The 11,616-nt window shown below is 43.6% G+C and overlaps 1 protein-coding gene across 5 annotated transcripts; it reads left to right on the plus strand.

Moving 5' to 3' along the window:
* LOC136421519 (uncharacterized) lies at positions 1 to 10,776 on the plus strand. 5 transcript variants are annotated; one of them, XM_066408856.1, is made up of 3 exons: positions 3 to 6,420; positions 7,503 to 7,812; positions 8,890 to 10,776. In XM_066408856.1, the coding sequence occupies exons 1-3, from the start codon at positions 517 to 519 to the stop codon at positions 8,919 to 8,921; spliced, it is 6,246 nt and encodes a 2,081-aa protein (XP_066264953.1). In that variant the 5' UTR covers positions 3 to 516; the 3' UTR covers positions 8,922 to 10,776. The 5 variants fall into 5 exon arrangements, with proteins under 5 accessions (XP_066264976.1, XP_066264946.1, XP_066264967.1 ...); XM_066408863.1 differs by having other exon boundaries at positions 4 to 6,420; positions 8,460 to 10,776; XM_066408879.1 differs by lacking the exon at positions 7,503 to 7,812 and having other exon boundaries at positions 1 to 6,420.
* The last annotated feature ends 840 nt before the right edge of the window (positions 10,777 to 11,616 follow it).

The raw sequence follows: 11,616 nt of genomic DNA on the forward strand, positions 1-11,616 counted from the left end.
CACAATGGTTGGTTCCTCCCTGGTTGGTATGACAGACACCCGGGGGCGTTTTCCGTTGAGATTTAATAGTAGACAATCTACATCGGTGAGACCTAGGTGTGACCAAAAGGTTTGGTATGTTTTAAATGCAAGGTTGGGTAACGTACAATCGCCAAGCTGGAGGCCATACGGCAAAAGTTCCGCTCCTTCGCCAGGCTGGTGTCGCGGGAGTCGAGCGAGGACTCAACGGAAGCTCCGCAGAGCCCCGGCGAACCCGCACCGCCGGAAAACCCCGACGTTTTCGAGACAGAAGACCGACGGTACGACCTCGGCCTGGAAGAGAGCTGGGTCATTTTTGACTCTCACCGAGGAGACAAGCCCCCGCGTAAGAAGTATGAATCGGAAAGCAGCGACGCCAGCTTTGAATCGGCCACGAACCTACCTGACGTGCTGGAACCTGTAGTTAAAGTGGGCAGCGATCAGAATATAAATAACGAGGGAACGGTAGAAATTCCTTTACAGACTATTAAACCCCCCATGCGGGTGTCATTAGACGAGAATATTCAAGGTAAAGAAATGGCCATAGAGCAAGACGAACCCCCTTCTTCTGATAGTCCAGTTGATACAAGTGTTTATTCAGCCTTTGTGGCGAGTGAAAATCAAGAAGAGGTATCGATATCGCCACGGGATGAGCCCGTGAAGAAGGATGTTTACAACCAAGCAGACCATGAAATACCTGAGCAGAAAAACGGCGGCCATTTTGATTCGGCTAAGTCAGACGAGTCGTTACTGTACGTGGGTGAAGCTGGGTTGAAAAACAACTCTTCGAACAAAACAACAACCGATCTACCAGTGGATTCACGAATAGAAGACAAGGAACCAACCGCTGAACTGAAACGAGAGGAAGAATTGTCTACGAAACAGGATTCTCACGTGGAAGAGGCAACCGGTGGTGTGCAGACGATGGACGTGTCCGATGGAATAAACAAAGAGCCATCACAGGAAAGACAACAAACTGTCCCCGGGCGAAAGATTTATGATCGCAACCGTGCTTCGTTCCCACCGCCACCCCCGGACTACGAGACTGCCATTACCAGGTGCGTAAGGTTAGATCCGAACCCTGCAGGGTTTGCTTTAATGCCGGGTATGTTACCCACTGGGTTTAGTCCAGGTCAACCTTACAGGACTGACCGGGGCTTTGTGGAACATGGTGCCCCTCCACCCAATCCAAACAACGGTTTCGCACACGACGACGTGCATTTTCGACAAGAATTAGGGCATGACAGGATGCAAGACGCTCCGTTTGAACAGGATTTGTATCTCCATGAGCCTGGATTAGAACAGTTTAGTTCCTTACCGCCTCACCACCACGATTTAGGCCCCGGAGAAGTAGAGTACCCTCAACATGAAAACACAAATTTTCACAGTAGACCACCCTTCTATGGTAGTGCAGAGAACATATTGGACATGAAGGATTCCCCTGTACCTCTATCAGAAATGTCCCCTCAGTTGTCGAACTCCGCAATGGACATTTCCGAACACGCCCGTGTCAGCAGGTTACCGGGTAGAAAGTCCGCCTTAGCCGGATTTCTGAACCGCAGAAAAAACTTGTCCGGGTCGTGGGGTTCTCGCACTAGGCAGCCAAGACAGTCAGCGAGTAGCGTATTTGCTGGCTCAGCTGAATCCATACACGATACTCCAGAAGGTTCATCACAAGGAACAATGTCCCTAGATCGACTGAACAGACATAGACCAACATCCAAGAGGACGTATGGCATCAGATCATCATCACTAGACAGAATGTTAGATGACGATGATGATATGAGTAGTTTAGTTGACGTAGATGATGCAGCACAAGAGGAGGAAACTTCTATGTCCCTAGATCGACCGAACAGACAAAGACCAACATCTAAGAGAACGTACGGTGTCAGATCATCATCACTAGACAGAATGTTAGATGATGACAATGGGAGTTCTTTGGTTGACATAGATGATGCAGCACAGGAGGAGGGACATTCACAAAGGACCGTATCCCTTGACCGATTGGATAGGCAAAGAACGCCATCTAGAAGAACGTATGGTGCAAGACCGGCCTCTCAACAACAACAGGCGTCATGTGATGACGAACGCAGTTTTGATGAAATTCGTGAAGAAGCCATCGAGGTCACAAACCAAGACGAAACTCCAAAAAGAACCGGGTCCTTAGATCGATTAAACAGACAAGGGTCGGCGTATGACAGAGCAAACAGAGTCAAGGCAGCATCTCTAGAAGACTTCAGACAGAGTCTTAAGCACCTGACTTTGAACAAAGACAAACCGAAGGGCAGGGAAGGAGATCAGCAGCAAGATCAGGAGCACGAAAATCAGATAACGTCAGAATCAGTACAGAAAACACCTGCAAAAAAACACCTGACACCCTTCATCAAGTTCTCACCTGCATTCCTCGAACAGGAACGTAGCAAAGAGATGAACCCACAGCAGAGCCCAATTGTCAATCCAACAGGAACAGGGCGACAACAGAGTCGGTTGGACGACGCCAGGCAGAAGGCCAACCAGCTGGAAGAACTCCTTAACTTGAAGAGACAGAAAATGGAAGAAGCCAAAGAAAAGGTGCGTAAGATTCATCAAAATCTAGAAGACGAACTTACAAAGCAAAAGCAACGTATCGCAGATGGAAATAGCCACGTCGAAAGAGCATTTGAAGTCGATTTCTCAAAGTCTAAAGATGGCGAAAAAAAGAGCAACAATTCAAATGAAACTAAGACAGAAAATGACTGGTCTACAGTTGAGTTTGGACATCAGTCTATCTCAGAACCATCTAGTCATACAGATACAAATGACAAGAAAAAAGCGAAAGATACCATTTCCACAAAGCTGGACAACAAAGAAGATGAAATGTACAATGTTGCCAAGAGACTTCTATCAAGGGCGGAAGGAAGTCACCAGGAACAGCCAAATGCTCCCAGCTTTATCTCATTCGAAGGAGAAGATGGCCCCATCACGCCTCCCCCGTTCTCAAGAAACGACCCCCTACCCGAGTTGGGGTTTCCCGATAACGACTACAACCCAGGGAATCCCTTTGATTTCTTCCTGGGATCCCTTGGCCTACCGGTGATGCAAGGTGAATTTGTGGAAGAAAGGCGACCTTCCCTCAGTACCATCTATGAAGAGGACGAACCATTGACGGACTCGACTGCCAACAGTGTCATTGACTTAACGATGGAGGAGGAATCACTTGTAGCAGAAGAAGAGGATGAGGAAGGAACAAGACAGGGGGAAGAAGGCAGGGAACAACTCGATGAGAAGAACTCGTCTCAATCGGAGGAGACAGAAGCAAAGGAAGAAGATGACGAAAATGGCAAAGAGAATGCTAAATTTCAAGATGTGCATCATGTTAGAGAAATAGAAGAAACGAAAAAGGTCGAAGTCATCCAAACAATAGAAGAGAGCATTTTTGATGGAAAGGAAAAAGAGACAGAGGTAAAGAAAGTTAATATATCAGAAAAACCGGAAGACATGACAAGAAGCAATCAGAGACTACAGGAAGACGTTTCCGACAAACACAAAAAGATGGGGACAACTCAGACAGACGTCACCGATATGGATAATGATTCAGCAAAGGAGGAAGCTGCCCCAAAATCTGGAGAGCATTTGAACAAAGGGCATATCAATAATGCAAAGCACATGAAAAAGAGTGAAGAAGAGGAAGAAATAAATGGTGAAATCGACACATTGCCGGCGAAGGCTGATTACTCTGGCAAAAAGCTGGACCGTGTCGCAGAAGAGAAATACAGGGCTGAAGTGAACATAAAGGAAGAGTCTGAAGATAAAAAGGTGGAGCAGCCGGGTGAACAGAAGAAAACAGAAGCCAAAGGAAAAGGGAAAGCTTTATCTTCCAATGAAATGGTCGCGGAGGAAAAGCCATCACTGATTATCAAAGAGACTCAGAAAGAAGAAGGTACTATGTCAGGAAAAGATCGTATAAACACGCCAAAGATCAAAGAAATAATTGCGGAGGATGTTGAAAAAGCAGCCATGAAAAGTAAAAAAGAGGAAGATGTGACGGAAACGACTTTAAAGAGCGAAAATGATGATGCAGGGCAAAAAGACAAAGAAACACATGAAAACAAAGAAAAACAGACGAAAGAGGGAACGCCTGAAGTACATAAAGACATGGTGCCACTGGGTACAGAAGAAGCATCGGAAGATGAGACTGAAAAGGCCACGATACAGACCCAAGAACCCAGCACCCAAGAGGAACACGAGGATGACATGCGATCACGAAAGGAGCACAGTCCCGACAAGTCCGTAGCTGCAGTAAAGGACAATACCAAGAAACGGCCTGTTGTTGAACTAACAGTCAACCTGAAAGCCAGCCAGATTGGCCCAGACCTATTGAAGGAATTGGAGAAGGCTAAAACGCCAACCAATGTCACCCCTGTCCTCAATCTGCCCAAAAGTCCTAAAGTCAACAAAAAGGCCTCCAACGATAAGATAAAGCAGTCCAAAGAAACAGCAAAAAGCTCCAAAGAAACGGACAAGTCGAAAAAGAACAAGAACTTCATGGATGAAATCAACGCCTTACTAGAGCAAACGGAGTCGACCATGGTCAGGAGGAGCACTGAAATCACAAGTGTCTCTGAGGATCTGCAAAACACCGCGAAGACACTTTTTAACTTGGAGGTAGAAGAACCAGTCTTTACGACGAGCCCGGATACAACTGGTAGCTCACATAATCTAACTGGCAGCGCATCCTCCCTGGACTCGACAGAAGAAGACAAAAGTCATATTTCCGTTTCGAGTCCGGAACGAGCTCCTGTGAAGAGTCCGGAACACCAGTCGTCAGTCACAACTCCGGAACGTCAAAGTGATTCCGGAAACGGATCTCTCAACGAAAGCCCGTTTTCCGTAAGAGCTGAGACCCTTGAAAAGTCACAACCTCCTCTCGAGTCCCCCAAAGAAAACATCAAGACAGAACAGGAGGCTGATGAAGATAAGGAACAAGAAAGCGTTAAAAAGGAGCAAACGGATAAGACGCCGTCAACCGCAACCACAGTAGTCCTGGAAACGGAAAAGGATGCTACTGTTTTATCAGAGGAGAGCAACAGGAAAGATACAGTGATTGATTCGAGTGAGCCTTCAACAAAGACAGAGACTGTTTGTCAGAATCTAGACAATAAAGAAAACCTGGAGCAAAACGAAGAAGACACAGTGAGCGGGTCAAACAGGTCTTTTGAAGAAGAGCAGAAAAGTATCCCAAAAGAAGTAACTATTACATATAAGAAGATCAATCTTCAAGAAGAAGAAGAATTAAAACAAGAAAAACCTGATATGAAGAGCAATGAAACAGAGCGAACCCTTGGAAAAGAAAGTCCAAGTCAGGAGATGACCACAGAGCAAGAGACAACAATCAAATCAGAAGACAAGCAAGGGCAAGAAAATGATGACAAAATAAGCGAAGAAACCATGTCACCTGGAAGGGTGAACACAAATATGGAAATAAGGAACGAGCCTGAGAAATTCACCCGTGATACTCCCAAACCACCAGAGACAATCGTTTTCGAAGATGATGTCATTCCAAATGTAAAAGTCTCGTCGGAAAATACCAAACAAGAAAACGGACATAACAGTCGTGTTGAAATGAACGTATCCGTACAGGACAAGGAAACAGACCTTGTGTCCGAAGACATCAACAATGAAAATGATTTGCAGAGGCAACAGCCTGATATAATCAGTGACATGCCAAGAGTAGCGCGTTCTGTAGAGATGTTTGAGTCGTTACTGAAGTCAAACAATCAGTTCAGTGCAACTAAGAAAGATAAAGTTAGGATGAAACCCAATCTATTAGACAGAAACGACGTAAACGCCATTGCAGATGAAGCTCAAACAGTAGCCAAGACCAAAGAGAAGGATACAACAGTCAAAGCTGAATTCCACAGACAAAGCGAGAAAGACAGACCACTTCAAGACCAGGTCGAAGACGACAGCGCTGCAGAAGGCATCTACACCGCCAGCCTGGTTTACGTCGGTGGCAGCAGCTTTGAAGAGAGTGGAGACTTCACTCCTAAAAAGTACCAAAACAACGAATCATTCGAAGACGCCACCAGCCCCGTTTTCTCACCAACTCATAGAAGTACCCCCAGAGAAGGGATCTTTAAGGCACAGTTAGTCAAGGTAAACAGCCTGAGCTTTGAAGAAGAAGACTTGGGATCCGAAGATTCCAGCAGCATAAATTCTTCATCACCGTCTTACGAGCTCGTTCGTGACGAGATGGGGTGGAAAGGCAAGCCGGCCCCGAGACACAGCACCCCGACCGGCCAGGAGGACACCTCCCCCGGGGCGGAGGACAACAGCTTCCGGCGAGGGAGGAGCATGCGACGAAGAAGCCAGAGGAGAAGCTTCGAGGGGAGTCTGTGGGACGACGAGGACTTTAAACACCAGGTTAGTTCTTGGTACCTCATTCCTTAAAGCACACAAAACATCCAGAGTACAAAATAGCTTGAGATATTTTTTGGGACATTGAGAAATTTCCACACATTCTATAGTGCAAATTTCCCCAAAGGATCCAGACCGTTAGGCACCAAATGATGAAAAAAATATATTGGAGATAAGTATAAAAATTGGAAGGCCCCGACAAAGACTGAATGATATATAATAGTCTTTATTGTATATTCCTGCCCTGATGGACTAAATGCAGAGATGACCGCACGTGATCTAGAGGATACAAATTGTAAGACATGAGAAACTAAAATGAAATGTCACACTCTAACTCTATAACGTAGAAAACAAACAAACAAACAAACAACAAACCATTCTTAATCAAATGTTAGACACCTAATTATACAAAAATCATAGAAAATTTTCGAAGTGATTAAAGACCTTGACCTTGATCATTGATATGCTTTCAAGAGGTCATTTACAGCTCAGTGAAAGGAAATTTTGTCAAATGTTTGGTTGCTCAATAACGGTCTTGCGTCTATGGTACCCCCAGCTAACAAACATGCCTCACTTACTATCACATACACGTACATATCACATTTAAGACGTGTATACGCAGGTATAGTAACCTTTCCCAGGCTAGCTTACCTCCACAATGGCCGCAAAACCGGATATGGTTTGCTTGCTTAATAAGCATGTGGCTGAGCTGAATGTTGATTTTTTTATTTTTCAATGCAGGTCTATACTTCTCATTATATACTAGTATCTAGGTTTTTTTTAGGAGAGGCATTACTCAATGTCGATTATGTAGGACAGGGCAATCATTTTGTTGTAAATATTTTGCTTTGATGAGTACTTTACTTTTTTGCTGTATGTAAGCTTGACCAAAACGCATGTTAAGCACTTGATTCACAAAACGAATAACAATTTTGATTTGGAGGGAGGTTTGGAACGCCCGGTGCGCATAAACGTGTAACAAACATTTTAGAGAGCACCAAGTGCAAGAAAAAAAGCTTCTAACCAAAGTTTAAAGGGTATCAGAAAGCACAGACTAACGTATAACATATCTAACTTCTCCGAACCAGCCGGCGCTCTTAAGACAAGACAGCCCACCACATAAACCAGAGCCGATCAACTCACCCGAAGTAGACACAAGCACGTCTTCACAGAAAACCACACCTAGGCAAAAGAAAAGTTTTAAAGACTTCTTCCGTTTCGGCAAGAAGAGAAGTTCCTCCGCCCATAAAGCCATGACGAGAAGCACGCCTAGTTCAGAAGAGGACAAACTCGACTCCTTACCGACCGGCATGATCGTGGACAGGGGGTCTCAAAGCGACACGGAAGACGAGCCCAAGGGAGGACTGAAGTTGTTCTACAACACCTCGAAGACAAAACGTAAGACGCGCAAGGGTTCTGTTAGCGAAGACGGTGGCGAGCGAGGTTGTGGATCACTGTCGCTGGGTGTACGGAGGCATAGCTGGAGTGTAGGGCCGGGGCGTTTCTCTGGCGAAAGTAGGGGAAACGCATCCATAGTTGCACTTGCTTCCAACAACAACGATGTAAACTCTCTGCTACGTCGCAGTCATTCAATTTGCCTCGGAACCAGATTTGACGTGACAAAAGGGAGCGCACGGGATACGAAAAGAGAGCGAATCGTAGAAAAGAAAAGCTCTAGTTGTAGCTCTCTTCCGGGTTTGCTCGGTGGTTCAGCGCAACACATGTCCATCAGTGCTTCATCTAGTCCGCAATGCCCATCAATAAAAGAGGATGCTAGCAGCAGCCAATCTCTTATTTTCGAATCAGCTCTTTGAGAGCGTATGACGATTTCTTTATTAGATTTTTGTTTTCCATAGTGGCTTAGAATAGATAATCGCCTGCACTTGCTAACACTGGTGTCTGGTTCTAACGCGAGAATGTGCGAGAGTTTACGGTGTAGGGTATTGGTTTTGGAATGAGCTTGCATGGATTGCTGACTCAATGTACATGTGAGCACGTCGCTACACGCCTATTTATGCACTGTTTTCCCTGTAATTCCCTTTCAGTGTAGCCAGAGCCCACCACGAGGTCGAAACTACACGTACCTGCGAAAATCGCCAGCGTCTAACGCCTAACCTGTACCGTGTTCATCACTAGCTGCGTTTACACATCACCACCATCATAACTCACACACTAGAGCATTTCATTATACACAGTGAAACCTGTCTATAGAGACCACTCAATGGACTTAATGAAAAAAGTTAAAGAAAGCATGGGACCACCTAATCGTCTGATCGATCAGAAAAAAGGGACAATCAAAAAAGTTGTTACAATGTCCTGGGGGTCCTTTTGCAGAAGTGGTCACTAGTACAGGTTTCATTGTACTGTTATGTTGTTCGTTTAAGTAACATTTAACAATATAATGTTGTTTTCGTTATATGAACTAAAACGACTGAGGTATTGTAAAGACACCAGGGTTATTTTTCGTGTTTTCAGGAAAGTCTTTGAGCACTACCATTGGTCCGTGAGGTTTAACTTGTACCATCGAAATTCTAGACGTGACACTCTCGTGTCTAAGAGGAGCATCGCCATTGGCTGGGGACATCTTATCATTTCGATTGGTACTGTCAATCTCTAAACAGATGTAGAGATGAAAAAAAAAAAAAAACTCGGGGGTACCGGGAACGTGAAACACCCCACATCTGCTCGGAGATTAGCTGTATCGACGTTTCAGTTTGTCATCTAATTTTGTTCAGAAGAAAGGAGACATGTCAGCTACGTCACCGTGCGAACGTCATAGCAATGTGTGGTTAATCGATGCAGTTGCTCCACCTACCACATTGTTTTATACTGCATCTCAAGTTAATTGCGGCTAATTTAGATAAGCTAATTTTTTTTAGCAAGCATTTACGTTTAATCTCATACATAGGGGGATACTATAATCTATTGTGCAAGAATACTAATCTACATTTTCATAACAAGGCTGTACAATTGTTTCTTCGACCGTTGGTGTTAAAGGTCTAACAGAGTCCTTTGATTTCTATAGATACATGTCGTAAAAATCGTCAAACGTAGCTTAAATGTCGATTGCTTTTAAAGAGCGTATCCCATGCATGGTGTTTTCTATATTAGATATTTCAGGTACATTCCGAAGAATTTGATTTTTGTTCCTTTTTCATGTGTGACCTTTGACTTGAGGCATAAGTTGTTTACCTGTAACTGCCTGCGCTAAACACGTTTCGCCGGGAGCAAAATTCGCTCTCGTGTCTTTCAGCCAGGCACGCCTACAAAAACCGGTCTGACAGCATCATTTGTGCAGCCAAATTAGCTGTTCTGTTGAAAGGTCACAGAGTAATTATCGTAGCATGTAAACACTTGTTTTGCAGGTCAAGGGTCATAGGTCATAACGATCTTTGTTTACCTTCTGTCTGGATCAAGTAATTTAATATACAAGCCATTCTAATGTAAAATTTGTTACATCGGTGCATTTGTTTGATATTAGACATCATATACGAGGACAATCTTAATGTAAAAGCTGTTACATCAATCTTGGGGAAAAATTAGATAAACTATTGTATAGCTTTCTCTATATCTAGTGCATAACTTTTTATATTTGTCTGGATTAAGGCATTTGAAATGCAAGTGTTGTTGTGAAAAAGTATTCCATCGAATGTTTAGAAACGTGGAAACAATTTTATAAGTAAGATTCTTCCTTGTCTTTATTTGAAATCAAGATGAATTACTTGAAAATGTTCTACTTTTATTTCCAAAGAGTTTATGCAAATCAAGATGATGAATTTTATGTTATACTGAATGTCAACAGACTGCATGTACAATATGGAACGGCTGTGGCTTAAGTTTTCGAGATATTGGAAGGAAATGTTGTTCTATTTACATCATCTAGAAACTATGCTTTATGCAAATGCCGTCGTGATGGTTGGAATACAGTTAAACCTGCCAAGAATGACCACTCGATCAGAAGACCGCGATAATCTAGTCTTTGTGAACGGGTGGTCACTATAGACAGGATGCTAATGCTTCGGTCAATGGGAAAATATCCAAGAGACCAACAAAAAGTGGTCACTTTTACCAGGCGAACATTGTGTAAGGGTGGTCACTCGTTCGGGTTTGGCAGTATACCAATAGCTTTGTGGTCCCCGTGTAAAGGTGGTCACTTGTACAGGTTTGACTGTAGTTGAAATTGTTGTATTTTGTTTACTCTTGGCTACTGCATACCCGTACATGCGATGAAAAAATATCTGTACCTTTTTTAGGTATTTTGTATATTTACTATTACAGTAGATATTAGCCTTACATGATTGAAGAGAGTACTGGAGACTAGATGCTACTCCGTTGTAAATACATCTTTCTGACTCTCAATAATGTGTTGTTTGTTTGTTTGTTTATTTTTCTGTTGATTCTTTGTTTATTCATGATAAATTCAAATCGGCACGCAGGCCGCTTTTCATTGAGGTCATGAGAAGAGAGGTGAGGGTCAGATACAATTTAGTTAAGTTATTGCTATTGTTTGTGTGTGCTTGTGTGTGTGTGTGTGTGTGTGTGTGTGTGTGTGTGTGTGTGTGTGTGTGTGTGTGTGCGCTGTCGTAAACTCACGCGCGTGTGTGTATGTATGTGTGCCAGTCAACTTCATCCACATTGTGTTCTGCTGCCGCAGTCGTCTATTTCAGTAGTCTACTTCAGCTGTCGGAGGATATAAACAGGTAATGTTTATCTAAGCGTCCTTTGTTTGAGTGTGTTTGAGTGTGCATGCCTGTGTGTGTGTGTGTGTGTGTGTGTGTGTGTGTGTGTGTGTGTGTGTGTGTGTGTGTGTGTTGTCTGTCAGCGTGTGTCTTCTTATACGTGCGTTAGGATGGGCTGGGTTAATTCCACATTCCCTACGTTTATATACATAACTAGAGTTCCACGACCTCATATCTTCGCCAAATAATATGAATTGTACCGACAGATGCAAGTACCAAATTCCTGCCATTTACCAAATGAATATGGCATTACATAGCCGTTTTTCTCAACTATCATTCAATCTAGGTCTTTATTTGCTTAAATAATATCTATCAATGTTCCCCTCTTTCTCAGTGGCTTGATATGCCACAGGTCTGAAAGTCCTCTCATGGGATGTCAATGACGGTTAGACATCAAGGTAATAAGATACCCATAAAACGCTTACTAAAGCAACTGGATAGATTTTCGAGACGCAGTGAAGTT

The sequence above is a fragment of the Branchiostoma lanceolatum genome, chromosome 1 (assembly GCF_035083965.1).
Source record: "Branchiostoma lanceolatum isolate klBraLanc5 chromosome 1, klBraLanc5.hap2, whole genome shotgun sequence".
Taxonomy (NCBI): domain Eukaryota; kingdom Metazoa; phylum Chordata; class Leptocardii; order Amphioxiformes; family Branchiostomatidae; genus Branchiostoma; species Branchiostoma lanceolatum.